The sequence below is a fragment of the Lytechinus pictus genome, chromosome 8 (assembly GCF_037042905.1).
Source record: "Lytechinus pictus isolate F3 Inbred chromosome 8, Lp3.0, whole genome shotgun sequence".
Lineage (NCBI taxonomy): Eukaryota > Metazoa > Echinodermata > Echinoidea > Temnopleuroida > Toxopneustidae > Lytechinus > Lytechinus pictus.
Genome location: NC_087252.1, coordinates 3089724 through 3115375, shown reverse-complemented (window position 1 = coordinate 3115375; position 25652 = coordinate 3089724). Strand labels below are relative to the sequence as shown.

At 36.3% G+C, this 25652-nt stretch overlaps 2 protein-coding genes across 2 annotated transcripts; both read left to right on the top strand.

The window, feature by feature from the left end:
- The first annotated feature begins 490 nt into the window (after positions 1 to 490).
- Positions 491 to 8724, top strand: LOC135154976 (uncharacterized). Its single transcript, XM_064103235.1, has 4 exons — positions 491 to 716; positions 1069 to 1175; positions 1395 to 3030; positions 8708 to 8724. Exons 1-4 carry the CDS (start codon positions 491 to 493, stop codon positions 8722 to 8724), a joined length of 1986 nt encoding a protein of 661 aa, XP_063959305.1.
- A 6705-nt stretch (positions 8725 to 15429) lies between these two features.
- Positions 15430 to 23035, top strand: LOC135154844 (uncharacterized). The gene is made up of 5 exons (XM_064103036.1): positions 15430 to 15768; positions 16888 to 16992; positions 20851 to 20970; positions 21781 to 21872; positions 22360 to 23035. Exons 1-5 carry the CDS (start codon positions 15483 to 15485, stop codon positions 22702 to 22704), a joined length of 948 nt encoding a protein of 315 aa, XP_063959106.1. The 5' UTR covers positions 15430 to 15482; the 3' UTR covers positions 22705 to 23035.
- Positions 23036 to 25652: the final 2617 nt, after the last annotated feature.

The following is a 25652-nucleotide window of genomic DNA, read 5'->3' as shown; positions in this document are numbered from 1 at the left end:
CCCATTTGTTTTTTTTATATTTGCAAAAAAAAGCTGGAATCTGATGAGCGACCAGGAAAATTTGTTGACGGCTGGTGGTGGTATTACCCATCACGGTGATCCTATCCTGGATGATGAAGAACTTTCGCCTACGATTGAGAATTTTATTGTTCTGCAGTGGCTTCGCCTTTTGCACCCTGACCTTCCCCAGGTGGTGAAGCAGAGGTACGGCACAGAACTCCGTTCACGCACACTTGCATCCCTCAAACCTGAAATTTCTCAGGCCCTTACTTGTCTTTTGGAGTCAGTTGAATGTTCCAGGGCAATGCGTACAGCGGCTTTTCGGCATCGTGGTCGTAGTTAGACTGCTCCCCAGCGTACTCAGTCTCGAACCCCGGCGAAGTTCCGTCCCAGGCCTTCCAAATCTTGTCCACTCTGTGTTCAGGCTGGCTTTCCTAGTGACCATTTTTTGAGTGTCTGTCCTTACCTTCCAGACTCTCATCGGCAGTACATGGCAAAGGCCAGGCAGGTTGCCAAGGTTTTTGATGATGGTGGTTCTGATGATTTTGACGTTGTTGTTGACCCCCAGGAGTCATGTGACGAGGCTTGTTTGTCACCAGACCCTGGCCGTGGAGTTACCTCTTCCACACTGCGTGTCCAAGTTCGCCAGTCTCCTTATTTCGACGCATTTTATAATCAGCATGCTGGTCGTATCACCCTCGACAGCGGTGCTGCAGGTATGTGGTGAAACTCGTTTCACCGTTTGTCGTGGCAGTAATGAGTTCCACTTTGAAGGATTGGTCATTGAGAACCTTAATGTTGACGTTTTGGCTGGTACTCCATTTATGGAAAGGCCAGCAAGGGGGGAGATTTCCTTGGCTGAAGGTACTGCGTTTAGTTATGGTTCCTGAAGTAAGCCTAAGGCTGGTCATGCAGTGCGTCGCGCATTTGTCCTTCGTGCCCCTTCACAAACTACCACCATTTGGCCAGGTGAATTCAATGAGTTTTCCCTACCTCCTGAGTTTTCTGCTGATAAGACACTTGTCTTGGAGCCTCGCTCGTATTCCCCTCCTTCACCAATGATCACAGTATTCTTTCCGGCTCCAGGTGTTGTCTCAAGTGTTGCTGGTAGGATCTGCATCCCAAACCTCTCTCGCGGTCCTTGTGTTAACCGTCGCAATGAACATCTTTGTCAGGTTTGTCCAGTGGTTGTCTCAGATAACGATCAGCTTGCGCAAATTCCTCCTAGTCAGACTGCCCTTCCCTCTGTGGTGCAGGGAGGGCCGACCTTACCACAGCCTTCTCAGTATGTTATTGTGGATCCTGATAATATCCCCCCCCCCCCTCCCCAGGCAAGGGACGATTTTCAGTCTCTTCATGCAGAACATGATTGTATGTTTATCCCTTCGTTCAAGGGCTGCAATGGTGCATCTGGTCCATTCAAGGCCGTTGTGAACATGGGTCCTGTGCAGCCCCCACAACGCAAGGGTCGCCTTCTCTTGTATTCCCAAGAAAAGCTTGTTGAATTGCAGGGAAAGTTTGATGACCTTGAGAAACACGGCGTCTTTGCACGCCCTGAGGATATTGGTGTTACGGTTGAATTTGTCAACCCGTCCTTTCTTGTGAAGAAGCTGAATGGCGGCTCTCGTCTTGTCACAGCATTCGCTGATGTTGGGCGCTACTCTAAGCCACAGCCCTCAGTTTTGTCTGATGTTGATTCCACTCTGAGAAAGATAGGTCAGTGGAAGTACATTATTGCATCTGACCTTGCAAGTGCCTTTTATCAAATACCTCTCTCTCGTGATTCAATGAAGTATTGTGGCGTTGCTACCCCTTTCCGCAGCATCAGAGTTTACACCCGTTGTGCTATGGGTATGCCAGGATCAGAGACGGCATTGGAGGAGTTGATGAGTCAAGTGCTGGGAGATCTATTGTTTGAAGGTGTTGTTGTCAAGCTTGCAGACGACTTGTACTGTGGTGCTGACACCTGGCAGGCCCTTTTGCATAACTGGTCCAGGGTGTTACATGCACTAGCCTCCAAAGGTATTTACCTTTCTCCATTTAAGACTACCGTCTGTCCAAAAACCACCACGATTTTAGGGTGGGTTTGGTCTGAAGGGAACCTCAAAGCAAGTCCTCACATGATAAAAACTTTGTCAACGTGCTCATGCCCTTCAACCGTGAAGGGGATGCGGTCTTTCATTGGAGCATATAAGATGCTTGCTCGCGTTCTCCCAAATTGCGCATCCTATCTGGGTCCCCTGGATGAATCGATTGCAGGTATGAAATCTCAAGACCGCATCTGCTGGACGGATGAGCTTCATTATGCCTTCAACAAAGCCCAGTCCGGCATCAAGTATACTCGTACGGTTACTCTACCATGGCCATCTGATCAGCTATGGATTGTCACTGATGGATCCGTGAAGAACCATTGTCTCGGCGCTACCATGTACGTCACAAGAGACCGGACGCCTTTCGTCGCAGGTTTCTTCAGCGCAAAGCTCCGTGGTCGTCAAATCACATGGTTACCTTGTGAAGTAGAAGCACTGTCCACCGCTGCTGCCACCAATCATTTCAGCCCATACATCATCCAGTCTCACCACCCTGTCTGCATTCTTACTGACAGCAAACCTTGTGTTAAGGCTTATGAGAAATTGTGTCGTGGTGAGCTTTCTGCCAGTCCACGGGTTTCTACCTTTTTGGCAACCATTAGCAGATACCGGGTTTCCTTACGTCACCTGGCGGGCTCCGCTAATGCCCCAGCTGACTTTCCGAGTAGGAATGCTCCCCCATGCCATGATGTTCGATGCCAGATCTGTACTTTCATTTCACGGATGGAAGACTCTGTTGTCCATCTTATTTCTGTTGCTGACGTCCTCTCATGGAAGAAACGCCTCCCTTTCACATCTCTTCACGCGTGGGGTAGGATTCAGTCTGATTGTCCGGCCCTCCGCCGTGCCCATGCCAACCTTACTCAGGTTACTCGCCCGTCGAAGAAGTTAACAGGCATCTGTGATGTGAAGCGATATATCCAGGTTGCCACCATCGCTCGTGATGGCTTACTGGTCGTCCGCCGGGATCATGCATTCTTGGCACAGCAGGAGCCCGGGGGGGGGGGGGGCACTCGACCAAAAAAGTGGTAGGGGTGTGCCGCGGGCGGGACAAAAAACAGGGGGCCTTGGAGCGGGCTCATTGTAAAAAGGAGGGTCCGCGGAACGGGCTTCGGAACTACAAATGTTTGTGAAAACGGGGGTCCTTGGAACGGGTCTCCTGCGTGCGAGTGCGTATGCATCCCTATGGAACGTACATGCAGCTAGCCCAGCGGCACGACTGACGGGCGCGCTAGCGCAGGGGTGATGGTCGGACAGCGAGCTGCGGCCGCTTTTCACCAAAATTGCGACCGGAACGGCGTAACGGAAAATATGCGAAGCTTTGGAGCGGATTTCTTTTTTTTTTTCTCGATAAGAAGAAAATGCTATGCTCTTGAGCGGCTTTCTTTGTTCTTTTTCTCAATAAGACAAAAATGCTATGCCTCGGAACGGAAATTTGAGTGTAAAAATGGGGGTCCCCTCCGCGGCACATACCCACTATGCATTATATACTGAGTCCCTGTTGCACCCACAAATGTAATAACGCCCACAAATGTAATAACACTTTACCCACAAATGTAATAACGCCCACAAATGTAATAACACTTTACCCACAAATGTAATAATTTCACCCACAAATGTAATAATGCACTTTACCCACAAATGTAATAATTTTTGATCGCCCACAAATGTAATAATGACTTTACCCACAAATGTAATAAATTTGAAGGGATTTTTGGCGAATCCGTTCTAAACTAAAATCCTATAGTAATGCGTTCATATAGCACAAAAGTGCAAAGTGTTTTTACCAGACGTTAATTAAACATCATAGTCCAAGTCCAAAGTCTTTTTCCAGACCCGGTTGTTTCAAAATTATAATATACGTCCAAAGTCTTTTTTCCAGACCCGGTTAATTCAAAAATTATAATGCAAGTCCAAAGTCTTTTTTTCAGACCCGGTTGTTAAAAAAATTATAATATAAGTCCAAAGTCTTTTTTCCAGACCCGGTTGATTCAAAAATTATAATGCAAGTCCAAAGTCTTTTTTTCAGACCCGGTTGTTTCAAAAATAATAATATACGTCCAAAGTCTTTTTTCCAGACCCGGTTGATTTAAAAATCATAATGCAAGCCCAAAGTCTTTTTTCCAGACCTGGTTAATTCAAAAATTATAATGCAAGTTCAAAGTCTTTTTTTCAGACCCGGTTGTTTAAAAAATTATAATATAAGTCCAAAGTCTTTTTCCAGACCCGGTTATTTCACAAATTATAATATAAGCCCAAAGTCTTTTTTCCAGACCTGGTTGTTTAAAAAATGTTGATATGAGTCCAAAGTCTTTTTCCAGACCCGGTTATTTCAAAAATTATAATATAAGTCAAAACTAAGATACGATAATGATATTTCAGTGGAAGAAAGAAAGAGAATCGAGCTTAGTCTTTTATCCAGACCCAGTTAATTAAAACTGGCGGAATTAATGTCTTTGTTGTTGTTTCAACTTATACGGCGTATATTGTGAATATATGCACTAAGAGTAAATTGAGAATCAAGCGTAGTCTTTTCTCCAGACCCGGTTACTTAAAACTAAAAAATAAACCCTATAGCAATTCGTTCATATAGCACCAAAGTGCAAAGTCTTTTTTTCAGACCCGGATAATTAAACAATTACAATATAAGTCCAAAGTCTTTCCTCCAGACCCGGCTATTAAAAAATGAATTAAAAAACTTCAAATCTAAGACCAATTTTCCAAAGTTTCACCCAGTAAAAAAAATATGTCTTTACCCCACACCCATTTAAAAAAAAATAATACTACGACCCCTACAAAACATTGTAATAATGCATGGGTAAAGCAAACATCCTTTCTCCAGACTTGGTTGTTATTTGAAAAAATAAAGTAGTTTTTACAAATATTCTAAAACGAATACCCAATAATCTAATTACTGTGATATAACATGAAGACCGATTGTCGAAGATCGACTTTCCTCCAGACACAATTATTTCAAGAAATAAAAAATCAATAAAACCCAACCCCCAAAACGAATCTTAGAACCAACAATCCTCCAAATTAAGACCATGCATGTAGAAAAGCACATGTTTAGAGCGTTGTCTTTATTCCAGACCCAGTAATTTAAAAATGATTTAAACAATCTTAAAATAGAATAAGAATATGACTTTGTCATATTCTTATTCTTGTGGAATAACACGAGTATTATGCTTAATCTTTCGTCTAGACCCGGTTATTTAAAAGATAATCAAAATATTGGAAAAAAAATCACAGCTAAGACCAATCTTCAAAATTAAACCAACTTAAAATGCTTGGGCTTAGAGTGTTGTCTTTACCCCTCACCCAGTTCTCTTTAATATACAAATTAAACAAAACATTAATCTTAAAACTTAGACCCCAGCATATTCCAAACTATAAAACCCTTGTGATAACGCATACTTAATTTGACCAGACCAGTTTATAAAAAAAAAAACAGAACAAAAAAATAATTAACCCTCTTCCAGCCTAACATCCTATAATAAATGATGCAATGAAACATTCATTTTTTCTTTCAGGCAAAGAAATTTATAATAAAAAAGCAACATCAAAACTGAGAGCCCGGGGAGCATTTCATGAAAGGATTTGTCTGACGTTTTATCCGACACTGGTAGCACTGCTTCTTAGCCAATCAACATCAAGAACAGTTGTCAGATCTGACAACTTGTCGGACATAAATGTTGATGAAATACTCCCCCAATCATCTTATTCATGTTGAACAGGCACAAGAATAGGATTGAGTCTTAGTCATGAGGATTTCATTTATCTTATTTTTTAAATGACAAGGTCTGGAATAAAGAAAACTCTCTAAACTTTTATTTATTGAAGGTTCTTAGTTTGAAGGATAGTTGGGCCTTAGATTCTGTTATTCTTTTCTAATGATTTTGATTATTTTGAAATAATTGGGTCTGGAGGAAAGACTACACCATATTTCCATGTTATTCAATGATGGTAAGATTGCAGGGTCTTTGTTTTGTTGTTGTTGTGTTTTAAATGACTTTTATAACTGGGTCTGGAGGACAGACTACGCTATATTTCCATGTTTTCAATATAAAGAGGATCGTGGGTCTTTGTTTACGATTAAAATTAAAACAGTACAGAGGTGTTGGGGTCGGTAGGAGGCGACAGTCCACCCCCCCCCCCACACCCCCCTCCCCCTTCAGAAAACGTTTAAAAAAACTCGAAGTATTTTTTTTTTTGGATAAAGTGCTGTCATGCTCAAGAAGAAAACATTCTTGCCATTTCTTAAGCGCCTGCATGTTTGTCAATAAATGAGTAGACATTTACATTGTTTAAATGTTACTGTCGTAATATGAAAAGCAGTATTCCTAAAAGCTTTTTGTACTGCTAAATACGTAAAGCAGTAGGTTATCCTGACGACATCACTAATCTTCATTTTATTCAGGGCGTTGGCTATTTGCTCTCTGCTCTTTTTATAAGGGATTTGTTTGAGCGTCCGCCATGACTTTCTTTTGTTTGGGGAGTGCCGAGATCAAGAACTACAAGGACGTTTTCATTTTCGAAAGAGCAGAGGATAAACGGTGTTCTAAATTGCTTTATTTTATGTTTATTTCTTTTGAAATATAAAGAAGACAAAAATAATAGCAATATGATGAGAGAATGAAAGAACGCAGGGGGAAGGGTTTCAAAGTGCACCAGGGGCCCGTCTTATAGAAAATTTGTTTAAAAATTTTCAATAACACTGGAAAGCTACTAAAATCATTCTATGTGACTGGCGGATGGTATTTTTTTTGTTATTGCACATTTTGTCAATATAAAGTGTAGGCTACATGTATTTAAAAACGGTACCAAGGGATTTTTGTTTTCGTTTTCCCTTTCCCTGGTTTCTAACCTGTAACTGAATGTATTATCTACTGCTTTCATTAACTTTCCTATATCTATAGCATTTCTATATCCCCTCCCGTCTACACTTTTTTTCCCTCTTAGTTCTTCGCATTTAAATAATATCTGTATCGTCTTTCTTCTCCCCGATTTGGATTACGAGGTATATACCCGCCCCATCCCCCTCTATCCATTCTCTCAGATTTTTTTTCTTCTCAGTACCTGTCATTTTACATTTCATCTACCCCCCCCCCCCCTCTCTCTCTCTCTTCTTCGGAAATCGTTCCGAGAGTATGACTCGATTTTGCCAACTTGTATTGATCGGAGATTGTTGCATTTGTGAGCCTCTCATCCTATATATTGCATCGTGGCCATCATGTCGAAAATTTAGGGGGGTTTTCCCCAGATTCTCAAATTAAGTCCCGAAAAACCTTTTAAAACTACTATTGTAACTGTCATTTCACAATAAATTCTATATCATCTTCCATTTTCAATAACGTGGGTAGATATTTATCGCAAAAGAAAATATGATGATAATGATCATCGTATAAAAATGCACGACTAAATTATTTTTTGTGAACTTGGGGCTTAGGGTTATGGCAAGACAGAGGCCTCAATCTTTCACTAAAAGTAATTTTTTAGATTTTTTTGCAAATTATATGTCTCATTTAATTCGATTTGCCACGCAGCTACTGTAATAGTAAAATAATTTTCTTCCTGAAGTTTGCGCACCAGTATTCGATTTGTAATATCCTGAAATTATTTCAAAGAGTTACACGAGTAAGAGTGACTGAAATTTTAAGTCTGAAATCATACCTCCGGATCTCCTTGTCACTTTCTACGTTTATTTCTTTATCTTACTTTTCCCTTAAAAAGAGCCATGCTAGCAACTACTAAAAGTAAAAGAAATTATCTTTTCTTGAATAAATTATAACATCCGCAATTAAAAGTGTTTTTTTATTTGTTATTTCGTTTTGTTCTATTTTTTATTTGTCTCTTTGATTTCACAACCAAAAATACATGAAGTAATCATGGTAATAAATAAATCAATAAAACAAATCATAATAGTTAGAATTCATTTTTGCCTCTATCGTTTTAATCGTTGAATCTAATAGTACAGAGGCGGCGGAGTTGGTAGGAAGTTTCAGTCCTCACCCCTTCAGCAAACATGTGCAAAAAATCCGAAGTCTATATAAATTTGTAATTTGTCTTTTGGCCGGTCCACTCCCTCGAACTATCAGCTCGACCCCTCCATTATAAAAAAAAAAAGGTCAGCGGCCCCTGTTTTTTATGTAAGAAATCAGATATTTTGGTTTTGATGCTAACCAGGGTAAGCGACCCAAATGTTTGTTTGCAGTAACGGGAACAAAAATGGGTTGGGTCGGATTTTTTTTTCTAAATGAATCTTTTCTAACACACTATTCGCCGGTTAAAAAAAAGAAGAAGTTAGCGAAAAAAAACAACAACAGAAAATCGGAGAGAGGAGACAAACAAGGAATATTAGAGTGCAGGTCAGAACATTTCTATCTGCAGATCTGCAGGGGGGGGGGGGTAGGTCAAACAAGAATAATAATAAAAAGTCGTCAGTTTGACAAGGGTCTGAGGACCGAGTTGCGACAAACAAACGTTGTGGGATTTTTTTTTTTAGTAATCTATAACAAAAAATTAAGTCATGATGTTATTTGTTTAAGTAGATATTCATTTTAGCAAAAGCGCACTTGTCTATTAACCCTTTTATCTCTGTTTCTCATTCTCTCTAGTTCTCCGTGACATCTGAACATTTTTTTCTATAATTTCCCTAAATGGTTCTTCTTTCATCCTTCTATGCATCATCACCAAGGGGAAGCGCTTTTATGCAATTAATATGAATCACTGACGGATGTCATAAGCACCTACGTGTTGTTGGTAAATGAGACAAAGTTTGTTGTTTTTAGTTCCGGTATGTTGGTCGAAATAAAAAAAAATATTCATAAAAGCTTTTTGTATTGCTAAGTACGAAAAGCTTTCAATAAGTCATCCTCTCGATAAACACTAATCTTCCTTTTGTTCGGGTCGTTGACCATCTGTATCCTGCTCTTTTCGGAAGGAATTTGTTTGAGTGGCCGCCCTGACATTATTTTGTTCGGGTAGTGCGGATATCATGAAATACATGGACGTTTCCCTTTTGAAAAGAGCGTAAGATGAATGGTGCGCTAAACTGCTTTCTTTTCTCTCCTTTTTTTACAGAATAGTAGACAAAAATAATGAGAAGAAGAGAGATGATTATATTATGGGGAGGGAAAAAGTTCAAAAGTGCAAAGTACTAAGACATTACTCTCGTACAAGCTTTTTTGTTTTTCTGAAAATACAATCGATCGATGAAACAGAGGAGTTATCATTCTAGAGTGAAATCTCCTTGATGAAACAAATTATAAGACGAAAATGGTGAATAAACGCGTAGCTTATTACGTGACGATCTTGCAGAAAGAATGTTAGTGTACGATATGGATCAAATCACGTGATCAGGCCTTTTGCGCGCGCGTACGTGCTCGTCACCAAATTTATTCTTCCCCGTCTGACTCCAACGAAAAAATCGGGTAAAGTTGAAATGATTTCCTATTTTCGGGATTTTTCCCCACGTAGCTGTATATTTTTTTAATATTGATATCGAAATAGGTTTATAAAGGAAATAGTGGCAGAGGTTTTAGTACATAGCAATTACGAAAAAGCTAAAAAAAAATTCATCGAATTAAACCAAAAAAATTTCGGCTTCTGTAGAAGCCCGTCGTAGCTAAGTGAACGACTAGCTGGGCTTCTGTGGAAGCCCGTCGCACGCAAAGGGATATATATATATATATATATAGGCCTATTTCTGTGTGTGTGTGTGTGTGTGTGTGTGTGTGGGTATATATACATGTATGTATGTATATATATTCGATTCCCGGCAGAGACATTTTTTCGGCATCACCAATTTTTCCAAAGGGTAGATAGCTCTGGGGAACCTTGATTTAAGCTACGCCTACCATTGTTCTCTTCATCCATTTCTTTACTATATATATATATATATATATATATACGCAGCAACGGAAATGCACACATGAGAGTTTACCTCAAGTTAGGACACCTAAAGTCACCCGACCTGATGTCATGTCGTGAACTTAAGAATTTCGACCTCGGAGAGTGTACTATACGTTATCGTTCAAAGCGATTACGGTAAGGGAAGCTGGTCGCGTATGAGAACAGCCACTTAATTTGCTGACCCGAAAGGGACCATTTTAAGCACTGTCCAACATGGAATTTTTTTTTAGAGAGGATGTGGATCTTACATTGTAATTCTACAAGCGCGAAGCGCGAGAAGGTGTTATAATTTATTTTTTTAGATAGACACTTATATTTGGGCATTATGGTGCAAACGCGAAGCGCGAAATTATCTTTTGTTGTTGTTGTTGATATTTTATAGAACTCGGATCCTGCACTTGTAATTGGACGGGCTGTGTATCCCAATAAACAGAATGCGAAGCCGGAGCCGATTTTTTATTTGCATTTACTTTTGCATTACGCTAGTATACAAAGTCAGACACCTTGAGATTCATAAATCCTTACTTCGGTCTGGCGGCTACTCCCCATTACCAAAATATTTGTATTTTTTTTCCAATTACCCTGGCACAAAGCAAGACAATATTCCACATATCTCATGTGGCAATCTTTCCAGCTAGGCTAGCCGGTTGGGGGGGTCCTTTTCATAACCCTCCTGGCTACACAAACGGCCAGCCAGACGCGCGTTTTATTACTTACATACAATATTGATTTGAAGATGTAAATTGGTAAACCTTTCAGCTAGGCAGATGCTGCTGGCTGCCGGACTAATAATCCAAGTTTGTCAGAGGTAAAATACATTACATATATTTTATAAGGCCATTTCCGTTATTTGTTCCAGTATTTTGTGTAATATCGACCTTTCGGAAATTGATATGAAATATCATCACATAAAGACAAGGAATAAGTTGCCAGGAAAAAAATAAAATGGGAGCAACAAATGCATTGTTTTTAATTATGAAAAGAAGAAACCTCTAACTACGAGAGTAGTTCATTTTAACCCTAAATAGACTGGGCTTCTTAAGTTTGACTTTGAGGCCTAAGAAGACGGGGGGGGGGGGCTGATTCAGCCCTCGGTCCTAGATCCCGCAATCTCTACGAAAATTACCACGCGCGTTACCCTTGGCATGATTTACAATATTATAAGATGTTCTGGTATTTCGGATTGTTTTCTGTAGTGTTTTGTGTGTGTGTGTGTGTGTTTGTTTTTTTTTTTTCTCTTTCCTGTTTTGTTTTGTCTTTACTTCCTTTGTATACTGTCTGTTTTTCTGTTAATATTCCGTCTTGTCTTGTTGTCAGGAAAGAGATTTAATTATAGATCTGTTTCAGTTAAAGTTTAAACATGTGTAAACATATTTACTTGGTTAAGGTTAGGGTAGGCTTTTAGACAAGCATGTACATGTTCTGAATATTTTAAAAGCAAGCGTTGGAAACGTTTGATCCCCCCCCCCTCCCCTTAGAGTACAAGTGTACCAGGTTTATGTCGTATTTTGCACAGGCGTTAGAAATATTTCCTATTAAGTGAAGCATTTTCATACAGGTGTCATAAAAAGCCAATACAATGCTCTAGCATTGATGAATGTAGGTGTACAGATACACAGGAAGTCTCTTTTATTAATAAGAATGCGTTTCTTTATGCACTAATCTGTTATTGAAATTCTTTGAATTACTTTCTAGAAATTTTACAGTTAGTCCTAGTAACGCTAGGGTATATTAGGAGCTTAATTTCAGTTCAGCGAGAACCACCTAAGCTATAATAGACCACAGATGTTAGTATAGGCAGTCGAAGTTAAAACTGAGGGACTACGTCGGTAACAAGATAACGACCCCAGCTGCGGCCGGTTCTCCATCGACATGACTGGTCAAAATTCATGTCATCATTGGGGGTTCGATCTCGTCCATTAATTCGTTGAAGCCACATCTCTCTGATCTGGGGGCTACTCATCAAGGGACAACACTGTCTGCGGAGTCCGAGTGGAAGAGACGTCGCAAGCTGCGGAGGTCAGGAACTGGACCCACCATCATGGTCGAGTGAGGCATGTCAGGCCAGATGAGATGATGGGGGCTCGAGTCAACTATTATTGTTTAAGTTAAGTTATATTTTGTCATCAATATCCATGTATAGTTGGAAGCGTCGTGGTGTAGCGGTTCTGACTATCGCCTTGTATATCAGAGGGTCGTATGTTCGAATCAAACCATGGCCTGGCGTCCTTTGGCAAGGCGTTAATCCACACTTTGCCACTCTTCACCCATGTGTTAAATGGGTACCCGGTAGGATGTGAAAGCCTATATGTAGTATGCCTAGCAATTGAGTCTCTGAACTCTTGTTGGAATGCTCCCCAGGGAGTGGAGAATGTGCATGCATTGTATGCGGGCATGCAAGGATCCGATGACCGGGGTAATAGTATGTCTGTAAAGCGCTTAGAGACGTCGTTCCGATATATTAAGCGCTATATAAATGCGGACTATTATTATTATTATTATTCTATTTTCATGTACAATCATTGTAAAATAAATCAAAGAAAATAACAGAATGATTGAAAAGATTTGATTAAATTTTTAATATTTGTATTTATCAGTTTTAAGTATTCCTTATTTAGTATCAGGTAGCAGTAGGTAAATGATTAAAAAAAGTCACTCCCACGTGACACTTGTCTAATGTATTTTATAAACACTATCTGAATCGTTGTTTTGTATATTTTAGGGGTATAACAGGGGTATGATTTTCTTGTCATGATTGTATTAACTTTTTTATAGTACATAAACTTACAAAGCTTGACATTGACCCCATTGGTATTTTTCAATTATTCTATCGAACATTGATAATTTGTATTTGTATTTGATAAATTTTACTCAGCTATTTATCTCAGGGGACTCACATAAACAAACGATGCTTTCCAGTCAGTTCCTTTTTTTTTCATTTATTTTATTCATATATTGATTAGTTCTTACTTACTTTGTTAATTTGTTTGAAATGAAGAAGAATAAATTCAATCAATCAATCAGATTCACAGATTCTTTATAAAAATCCGATCCAATGTATTTAAAAAAAAATCAACATCATATTTATGTCTTTTTTCATTTGTTTTATTGTTTTCGAAATTACTTACTTTTCCTTCCGACCGTATTTTTTAATGGAAATTGTCGAGGACTCTATGTTGACCATAAACAGGTTGAAATATTGATTTTAATATGCAAAAGGAAAAGTACTGGTACATTCATATAGTTTGGCTACAACACTATTTGGATTCAATACGAAATGTTGTGTAATTTCGGAACCGCGTACCCGGGGTCGCAATGTTGGTCTCAAAAGTTGCTGGAAATTCGAAAGTAAAAATATAACGAGCGACGCGGTCAAGATTGTGCGCAGCAGATTTATTGCAAAAGATTTAGAGGGGAGCTTAATCAGGTTTTTAAAAAATAATATTGTATTTTCTTTCTCTTTCAAATCAATCAGTTTACAATGACAATTCATATAAATCAAAATTTTGTACAGGTATACGAAACAAAGAAATATATCAATATCAATTTTCAGAATTACTAGAAATAAGAGTTAACTGCCCAAATATCTTGCATAACAATGTAAAAGCAGAAAAAACAAATGTCATATCAATCGACAAATTTGTAAAATGATTAAATGTCATGTCAGTTTAAATAGCGCCAACTTTGGCAGTTTTGAGTCCATTCAAATGTTATAGGGAGACCATTTTCTGTAGAGCACATTGTCATTTCAATTCGTTTGGTAAATTGTGTTGTCTGTGCCTTAATAGTGTGTGATCCCTAGCTTTGATTATGTGTCAGTTATATATCTTCATTTTCCTTTTTGGAATGGGAGTTTGCTATAAAGGTGGATATGGCATTGGCTACGGTGAATTATTATTTCATTAACATTGATTTATACCTCATTTGAATTTTAAATTGCTTTATTTTTGTCTTGTGTGGTCTGTCTATCTCTTGGAAATATGCTAACCCACTGAAGATCTATACAACTGTAATGTAATAGAATTATACCTACATTACTTTTTAATCCTTCATTTTCTCACTTCCGTTCAATTATAATATTTACGATTCATTAACAATGTTGTATGGTATAATAAATCCGTTACCAATTATTCATATTTCACTACCTTGCTTCTTTAAAACGATGTTCGCTTTACATATCTATCTTATTCTTAATAAACCTCATAATGGTCTATATATGCAAAGCAATGTCGTGATTAAACAAAACACCAACTTGTAATAGGACAGAGATGCCGTGGCCGAGAGGTCTAAGGGCTGGACTACATCATGAATGATTAGGGTTCGATTCCCACCATGACCCTTGATCAAGGCATCTTATTTTATCTACTGGACACTTTTCCCTTGCATGAAATAAATGAAAATATACACTGGATAATTGATACCAAAGATACGATTAATTAATTTACTTTTTGTTCTTCTTTTAGGTAATCAAACCAGGTACATGCATTTCCATGTTAATGCTGGGGAAAGCGCTCACCTGTACTGTGATTGGGGCAGTGAAATAGACTCAGAGGACATTTCTTGGAAATGGAGTAATGAATCAGAATTCCTTTCTTGCTCCATACATGCCGAACCAACATGCCGACTAAATACAGCAAGATATTCACTTGGAACGGATCATGAGCTTGTCAGTAATTTGACAATAATAAACGTTTCCATTGTTGATGAGGATATATATTCTGTTACTCTAAAAGCCCTTCCGGTCATAAAGACATGTTTCATCAGCTTGACAGTAAATGGTATCTATTTCACTTTACTCGTTTTTTTTTTGTTGTTGGTAATATCAGGTCAATTGGATGATTGCATGGCTATTATACTTTAATTCAATTTCATTCGTTCATTTTAAAATCAACCCTCTTTATTATTGCCATAATTGTATTGATTTGTATAGTTGCAATTGTCTTTTGTATTGTCATGATTGAGATGCGAATTTTCATGTATGCAAAACCTGTGGAAAAACAATATAGGCCAAACATTTTCTCCGACAATAATGAAATAATAGAACCCCCCCCCCCCTATCAGCATGTTTCGATTAACATAATGTGCAAATTGCCAAATCTGTTGCACATAAAAAAAAACAATAACACCAACAATAATCACAATTAGGGGCATATCTTTAAATAATAATGATAATAATTAACATTTGTACAGCGCTTAATACAACAGTTTCTAAGCGCATTGGAAAGAAAAAAAAAAGAAGTAGCAAAATACAGTGAGAGAGAACAGGATATGGAATAAAGAGGACTGCTTAATGAGGTAAGATTTGAGGAGTGTTTTGAAAGATTCGACAGTGGATGCATTACGGATGGAGATGGAGATGGAGACGGGGAGATTGTTCCAGAGTTTATTATTATTATTATTATCTTTAAAATGATTTCAGTTCCACCTAAAGGACTAATTGTAATCGATCAAATCGACAATGTCGTTCTACACAAGCAAATGTCGCTTACGGTTGCAGAAGGGGAAAATAGGACGCTAGTCTGCAAGACCAATGGATCAGTGAAACCACCAGTTAGTTTGGAATGGGATGTATCAGATCGAATAAATGTATATGATGATTTACAAGAGAATGAGAATGTTACCCATGATGGACGACTAAGTGTGACTTCGCGAACTATCGTCTTTACACCATTATACAGCGGTATTGAGGAGGTAGTGGTCATGTGTAGGGTGGCGAATGCATCGTTTCATCACATAACAACATCAATCATCCTAAGAAATGAAGGTAACCATTCATGAGTTTAATTAGTGATTTTTTTTTTCAAAGAAAAGTGTGAAAATTTGTTTTCAGCCATGACATGAAAATTAGATTGTACCCTGTATCAAAGAGATTCCGTGTATTTATTCAATTATACATAATCATTGTGAAATTCACTAAATATTAAAAACATTATTTTTTTTTCCACTTTTAATTTGATACAAATACCGAAACTCTACTGCTATATTTTTGTATTGTCATTTGCCACAAGTGAATATTTCATTTTTTGGTTTCTCCCCATTCTCTTTCCTTGATCACATGAAAGCCACGCGTATTCAAAGTTCTGTCCCTTCTATTATTTCAAAGAAGAGATGTAAATTTGTTCTATTTGTCCCTTTTGCTAATATGATATTTTTTCCTTCTCTTGTTACCTGTTTTTCCCCCTCGAACCATTCCCAGTTTTTCTCCTTTTAATATTACCTTGTAAAAAACCGACAGGGATTGATAAAGGAGTTTACATTATCCATATTCGACCAGTATTATTTATTTTAGGAGTATATGAATAATATTTAAGTGAATTCTTACAAACAATCGCTAAAATTTCAGTTTTTCTGGTCAGTTTATACAAAATATACGCTTGCGTTTACGGCATTTAGTTCATACGCGCGAGTATAATGGCGGATGTCTCTTTTTCAGGTTTAAATGCACACAAAAAAAAACACTCCGCTCGTGCTTCGCTCTCGAAATATTTGTCTAGAGAGAAAATATGTTTTATGACAAAAAATTCCAACATAAAGTTCTTAAATTGTTTAAATTCAGCTCAATATATATGGAAAGTAATGTGCTCCAGTCACCGTGGTCACTTTGTGGAGTAAGATTTGTGTCATGTCAATGAAATTCAAATAGATACAAATCCTTTCCGATCTTAGATCAGGATATCATGTTATTTTAATTTTTTTTGTATTATACATTTTATTCGATTTTCAATAGAGCAATAAAAAGTCCCCCCCCCCCCTGATTGTTAAGGGATCCTGGACACAAGTAATGCCGTAACATGACGAATGCAATCAAGGGTATTTCTTAATACAGTTGATACTAGTTTGAATGTTAATAATATGCACTCTTTTTATTTCCCAAAATATATAGGAACAACTCCCCCAAAATATGTAGGAACAACTCCCCCAATCAAACATCTTGTGACAACTCCTGAAGAAAGTAATCCAAGTCTGACAAGTGATGGAGAAATGCAAGGTTGATATTGTTTTTCTTTTATTTCCTTTGCCAAATATAACTGAATGTGCTATTTCGTAATCACAGATTCCGCATGAGTAGATGGAGGTCAGTCATTGGCTGCAGATCGCATTATTTTTTTTATTTATGAGATTATTATGATTATTGATACGTTTTTTTTTAAATTGTACTTGCCATCCCATATAATGAATAAAAATAAATTGTTCCGTCATGTTTGGTATTTGCCAATGGGTCTAAGCTGACTATATAATATCATTTTTCAAACTGTAAATTTACAGTACAAGGCATTTTATTTCATTAAAGGTTTTATTCTTAGCATATTCATATTCATTCGTTATTGTTATTGGTATTATCACTATTAATGTCATTATTATTTTTACTATTGTAATTCCATTAATCATTCTTTCATTGCTGGCATCACATACCAGCCCCATGTTCATTTAGCCGTGTCTATTCTTTTATTGCCTCATCAGTTAATTTTTTGTAAGTACATTTTGTACCTTTTTCCCCTACTGTTGATATAAATGAGTTTATATCATGATCTTAGCTGAGATTTGACATGCGAACAAACAATACTATTCAATTTACAATTTCAACATAAGATTAATAGATTAAAACAGTTGATTATTATAAAACACGAAACCTAAAATAATCCTAACTAATTCATAGTGGTTATTATTACATTACAAGTTGATGTTCGAAGGCTTTTGACAAAGAAAATGCACAATGTCTTAATCACTTTGATACTAATTTTGATTTACGGATCATTAATGATTAAACAAACATCTAATGACAATGCACGTTTAGCGTACTCGCAAATGAATACAAGAATACGTTCCCAGAATAACCTTTAAAGGTCAAGTCCACTTCAGAAAAATGTAGATTTGAATCAATAGAGGAAATCAGACAAGCACAATGCTGGAAATTTCATCAAAATCGGATTTAAAATAAGAAAGTTATGACTTTTCAAAGTTTCACTTATTTTTAACAAAATAGTTACATGAACGAGCCAGTTACATCCAAATGAGAGAGTCGATGATGTCACTCACTCACTATTTCTGTTGTTTTTTAATGTTTGAATTATACAATATTTCAACTTTTACGAATTTGACGATTAGGACCTCCTTGCCTGAAGCACAAAATGATAAAATAATGGAATTCCACGTGTTCAGGGAGGAATGAAACTTCATTTCACATGACAATGACGAGAAAATAAAGATATTTCATATTTCATATAATAAAATACAAAAGAAATAGTGAGTGAGTGATGTCATCAGTTCCTCATTTCCATACCGACCGAGATGTGCATGTAACTGTTTTTGTGAAATGAAGCGAAACTTTAAAATGCCATAACTTTCTTATTTTACATCCGATTTTGATGAAATTTTCAGTGTTATGCTTGTTGAATTTTTTTCTTTTTACTCAAATCAAGTTTTTGTTGGGGTGGACTTGTCCTTTATTACTTTCAGGCATTTTAAAGATTTATATATATATATATACATATACATATATATTATATATATATGTATGTATGTGTATATATATATAAATATATATATATATATCAATTCTTTAATGAATGGCTCATAGATTTTAATTTACAATATTTCATTAACATGAATGCTCCCGTAAATGCTACCTAATAAGCAGTGCGTCTTAACAGAACTGTTTTGTTAATTTGAAATTCAGTGCTAATATTCAATACAGTCAGCATCTAAATTGACAGGTTGTTTGACAATTATTTTTGATCACCTAACTATTCTAGTTGTATTGTCACGTCATTTAAACTATATTATTATTCAAAGAGGTGAAACGGTATGAGTCCAGTGGCTGCCCCCCCCCCCCCAAAAAAAAAAAAAACGGGGAAAAGGAGAAAAAGAGGGAAAAAAGGAAAAGAAACGTAGTGGGGAAAAGAAATTATTGAAAGACATAATGTTGTATTACATTATGTTATATTACATAAGAAGCATTTTTCATAACTTTATGAAACATTATTTGCTTCATTGTGTCTTCACTGTTCCTGGTGCTCGCATAGACTATTTAACGAGACATTTTATCATGTTGTACTAAAACCTCCCGTTTTCAAATCAATATACAACAAATATATTTCCTCGCAATTCGAGTTATTATTGTTTAATGTAGTGACATATTCTTTTTTTTCATGACTACTTAAAGTGATTGCCCTACTTTAAGGTCTTAATATACAAAATTTCCTATCCGTGCTAACGTTCGCATTAGTGGATTGGTGGGATTTCTCCCGGGATTTCTGCTCTTCATGAACTCAAGTTCAAGTTCAAGTTTCAAGTTTAAGTTTTATTTCATTTCTCAACTCAATACAAGATAAGGAATAATTACACAGATATAAAATGATAACCGTACAAATCAATACAAATGAATATACATTGCAAGCAATATGACTATACAAGAAAGTAAATAAATGTTTATGGTAAACACTAAATAACGTGATAATCAAATTAACCAATAACAATATATACGATGGAAATACAACAAAATGTATGCCATTCTCGGAAAAAAAATATATAAAAAAGGCTACCTTTATAACTCTTTTTTTTTTCAATAAGTAAGGTTGAGTAAATGGAGGGATCCACTAAAAAGCAGGGCTTGTTGAGTGTGGACCCCTCAGTGAATTAAAGATTTGTAAAGTACAGGTATAAAACGAAAATGAGAATGAGAGAGAGAAAAAAAAGAATAAGGTTGATGTGATGGTCGATGAAGAAATACCGACTCTTAGAATCGGTCCCTAAAATGTCAATTTTTCTGATCTGAATATAAAAAAATTTCAGCTCGCGCTTCGCGCTCGCATCATTTGGTTAGTGAAATACGTAGGGTCTTAGTGAATTCCTACAAACAAGCCTTAGAATGCCCCTCTTCAGTTCTGAATTTCCTAAATTTTCAGCATTTGATTAGTGAGATGCGTATGATAATCATGATTACAATGACTTCAAAAATTGCTTCATGTGTTTAGATGTAATTCTAACAAAATCAGCATGCACTTGGCACTCGCATTAGATGACTATGGTGAGATATGTATGCTCTTAATGGATTCCTAAAAAACATAGTCCTTAAAATATCCATGCTTGGGGTCAATATATATAACGATTTCAACTCGCGCTTCGCGCCCGCATTATTTGGTTAGTGAAATACGTACGGTCTTAGGGAATTCTTACAAACAAGCCTTAGAATGTCTCTCTTCAGGTCAGAATCTCCTAAATGTTCAGCTCACGCTTCGCGCTTGCAGTATTTGATTAGTAAGATGCGTATGACAATCATGATTACAATAACTACAAAAGGTGCTTTATGACTGTGCTTAGATGTAATTCTAACAAAATCAGCAAGGATGGCACTAGCATTAGATGACTATGGTGAGATATTTATACTCTTAATGGATTCTAAAATACAGTCCTTAAAATTTCCCTGTTTAGGGTCAATATATACACAAATTTTAGCTCGCGCTTCGCGCTCGCATTGTTTGTTTAGCAAGACAGTTACGTATCATGATTACAAAAAAATTTGCTTATAATGTCCCTTTTTAGCTCTGAATATCAAAAATTTTCAGCTCGCGCCCTCGCGCTCGCATTATTTAATCAGTGAGATACATATCCGTTTAATGGCACTGCATGTCCTTAAAATATCTCTATTAGGTCAGTATGGCAACTGAGCGCGCTTCGCGCGCTCCCTAAGTGACTGGAAATTTTTGCTGGTGCCCCCCAATGCCGTGACCCACGTTACGCCACTGGGAAAGACATATATTTGGCTTGACTCGCTTGCAATTTTGGGAAGACTTAATATTCATAATTGTCAGAAGAAATAACATGTAATTTTATGTTTTGATTCTAGACAACTGTGCTCTGCTTCATATAGTTATATACATCTTGGGAGGGTCATTAGGTGCAATGATTCTGGGCCTAGTTGCAGTAACAGTTTCGTACAAGTGCTTACAACATAACACAGATAGAGGTGATTGTTTTTCTGTTCAATAATTTAATCAAGAAATATCAATGTAATATCAAATTCGTTAAAGTTGTTTGATTATTAATGACACAGAAAAAGTAAATCTGATATGTATGAAAATATGTATGAACTGGTCTTTTCTAAGGACCAAAGGATGGTGATATTTGCTGTAGTCTGTCATGTCTAAGTGAATTGTATATGAATATGCTGATTACAAGGCTATTTTATAGCTATAACCATATCCAAGATATTTGTATAATTCATCGCAACTGCTTCATTAATGTATTTACAAATAACGCAATTTACAATGAGAGATTAGAAGGGAACAAAACTGGTTTTATTTGTAGAATATGCGCCAGATGACTTTGAAATTAGCAATTAGTAATTTGCCATTTTCATTGATTTTTTTCTTTGTTGGCGATCTTTTGGTGATTCTCAGTGTATCCGTTGTCTAGATTTATTATTTCACTATCCATTAATACATCAGTTAACTTTATTTGACCCAGTCAGTCCAGTGGGTGCTCAATCCATTCTCTATTCATTATGTTTTATGTTTCATTGCACAAATTTAGTATACCCTTCTTTGCCAAAATAACATAATTATAGTAATAATTAATAGCGATTCGCTATAGTGTTCGATATCTAACCATAATGTCAGAATATTAAAAGTGCCTCTCTTTCCAATTATTTTCCCGCGTTGATTACCCATTTCTTCGCAGACAATACATGTACATGTAATCAAAACAGACAATACAATATCCGTTTTTTATATGAAATCTCCCTAAATTTCTTTCATTTTCAAATTTGCTTTTGTAGCATGGGTCGCTGACATGGCACATGGAGTGTCAGTGACCGCAATGCACCAGAAATACTCGAACCACGAGCCTCTTTATGTGAATTCCACCATGGTAAATATAATTGGCAATACCAATCCAATCTTGTTCAATTTTTTAAAACCGAATTTTTAAGTAAAACTGAATATATATTTCAATAGATCCCGTTCGAGAATACTATTTCGTGTGATATTGTTGACGAGAAAAAGCAACATTTATAATAAAAATATATAAACAAATGCTGATCATCATCATGCTCAAATTTCTATGCCATTTTTTAATATACATGTAACGGATTATACATTCTAAGTAGATATATTAGTATCGTATCACTTCATGACATTATTTTATACATTGTGCATCTACAACGATTAAATTGATGTAAATCGAAACTTATTGGAGATAAGAGGCCCATTAGATTATCTCCAGCCACGCGAACAACTTGATTGTTTCTTAATTATTGGCAAGAGCATATTGGTTATGGTATATTAGAATTCCAGGTCAACATTTAAAGGTGTTAATCAGTAAATATTCCTATCTCATACATTTTTCCCAACTGTAGACCAAACCTGGTGTTGGTGGAGATCCCGTTTTATCCCGAAGTGATGTAGTTCCAAAGCAACTCATCCAGGATGCTCACGAATACATGGAGATGAAGCCAATGTCTCACACAGGTGTTCCACCCAATCATCAAGCCAGTCCACCTGGTAACCCTTCTTCTTTACATCCGACACAATTAGCATGGGCTTCATCGCTGAAAGGGGGTTCAACTTCAGATGCCATACTTCAACAAAAGTTGGATTCCTGTGACGGGGGATACATATCCTGTTCAGGCCCTAGAACATTTCTTCCCCAGCAAGGAATTGCGTTAGAAAGTCCTGATTCGGTGATCACCACATATTTATGATTTACTTCCATATGATTGGTCAGGGTAATTGTAATAGTTACCATTATTTTATAAAAATATCTTTTAGGGAAGCTGTGATCATATTACAAAAAAGTGAAATAGTATTGTTAGGGAACATACATTAAAATACATTAAAATATGTCTGATGACGTAAGACAAATTAAACATAACTTGGCAATCTATTTTGTAATCAAGATTTTATTACATAATCAACTTTGACTTGACAAAATAAATATTATATATTTTTGAAATCTTTTTTTTTTTTAGATATCAAGATTGACTCCTGGTCATGATAGCCATTTGTCTTCCTAAAACTCTCTCTCGATGAGTGAAAAAAATGAATAAAAAGCTATAAAAAATAGTAAATGCGTTTAATGATGTATATGAATTATTGCATAGTCCAAGACTTTACACTGCATTCGAGGGACAACTTACAATTTAAGCGTGGAATAGTTTTGAGATACTTCGGAAAAGAAATGCATGATTTAATATATTTCCTAGAAAGAAAGTTTAATCTACTTATCAGTACCAGATGTAACATACTCTCATCGGTGAACGGGTCAGGCGTGATAATGATATAGTGATTTATGTATATAATGTAGGGCTAGTCAAATCCACGATCAATGCACATACATTTATTGTAATATATCAACGTATATCAATTGCACACTTAGGCATCAGTATAATTGTAAGACTCACACATATTAAAAAAACTGATACCACTCCACAGATAAGAGCATTAGTACGCAGCTAATATTATGCACTGTTAGAAAATGTATCCTTAAAATAAAAGAAGTTCCTGCAGCAGTCTCGATAACTCCTGTAATCTTACCAGATTGCGTAATCTTACATTATATCATGTAAAATTACAGGAAATTGGTATTTGGTGTATGGAACCTTACAAATGTCCTTAATAAAACACCATTTTCCCCTTTTTAAACAGACCTGTTCTGTTAAATTGAAGAAAAAAAAACGTTTTATGAATTTACAGAATGATTGTGTTACTGCTTTCCGCAAAATCTTGTTTTTCTGTAAAATCAGGGTTTTTTAACGGTGTGTGTAATGATGAACAATTATGATGCAGTCTTATGGAAACAAAATGTAATCAATCGTATTCCTCTGTATGAAGTGCTAATTTTATTCTATTTATGTGTTTGTTGTTATTTTTTTTCTAGTTAGGGGCCCATAGGGGGTCAATAATTTCAGTTTATATTTACTTGCACATTTTTTTTTTCACATTTCCAAGAAAATATGGCACACCACTCTTAATACTTCACAAACAGATCACAAACTTGATTTGAGGTAATGAATCTGAGTGTTCTCAGGTTATATCAGAATGCATAGCACACAATTAAGTGAGAAAATGAATGTCACTTAACATGCATTCCAATACCATGAATACCCCCCCCCCCTTCCCCGAAAAATGGGGGGTGGAAGTCATACTTGAACTTTGAGATGAACATTAAGTTTCAGGGATTCCTTTCCCTGAAGCAAAATATGACATGTTCCATTGTGACGATTCTTGCCTTAAACATATACACTTCACTTAAATGAAGTGCTTGGTTGACCTCTTTACATCTCCTCTTGAAGGGGTGACATGTTTCACTTTCTAGAAATAGATAATGCTTGAAAGTATCAATGATTAAAAAACAAAAACAAAACCAAAAACTCTTCATAGCCTTGAAGGTTTTGAAGTTTGTATAAATGTTTCATTTGATGTGTTAAATCCTTTTCCACTCCTTACCCAAAGTCACTCAAAAGGTTCCCCAATATATGTCAGGAAAGCACAAATCATTGCAAAATAAATAAAGGAACCCGAGAAAAGATAGTCTGACAATGGTCTGTTTTATTTTTACGTTAGTTATATATAGTTTGTTTAATTTCATTCAGTTTATTTTTGTGTTTCAGGGATAATACATTTCCCACTATAGTGATCATAGTCGGGTAGATATGATCAAAATTATTGCATGACCGTCAAATTGGGTATGACTGCGATTTCTTTGCTAGAAGTTGTGGTATGGGGATGTCTAATTTAAGAGTCCGATGGGTGCCACCTTGGCACCCTTGGGCATTCCTTTTTTATTGACGTCATAGGCCACGCCCACTTTTTCACATACCTCTTAAATATGAATTTCAAATTTTAAGGAATAAACATGTCATGTTTGGTATTAAATTAAAGCTAATAGAAAATCTAATGTGAATTTTTGGATGAATGGACATTTAAATCACGCATAGGTCACTTAAAGGTCATTTAAATTCATGAAAGCTCAAACTTCCTTTCAAATGTAAGTAATACATATGATGTGGAACATATCAAGTTTTAAACACAAACAAGTTGAATATCATGTGAATTTATTGGCAAAGGTTAAGCTGAGGGTGTGCATATTAAGAATCCGACCGGTGGTACTTTGGCATCTAGAGTAATTTTTTTGTGAGGTCATAAACCACACCAGCTTTTTTACATTCCTTATAAATATTTAGCGGAATAAACTTATCATGTTTGATATCGAATCAAATCAAATTCAAAATAAAATCCACATACATGCATCACTATAGGCATTTAAAACTTTTTTTCCAGGGCAATTAAAGGTAATTTAAGGTTAGAAAAGGTCAAATTGTGCCACAAATGTAATTAATGCAACATATAATGTGGAATATCTCATGTTTGGTTGAGGGTGTGTATATTAAGGATGTGACGGGTTCTACCTCCTCACCCTGTGGCAATTTTCATTTTCTGACGTCACGAACCACGCCCACTTTTCACATAAGCCAATACACCTAAAAAAATAACTTCTACAACACAATTCACATTCTTAGACAAGTATCCAATTAGAAAAATGTGACATTTTACATAATCCTAACTTCACTACATTTTGTTCTCTCGTTCATCTTCCAGACTGATTTCCTCCTCTGAAGTCTCAACTGCATGTTCAGTTTTCCTTGTATTT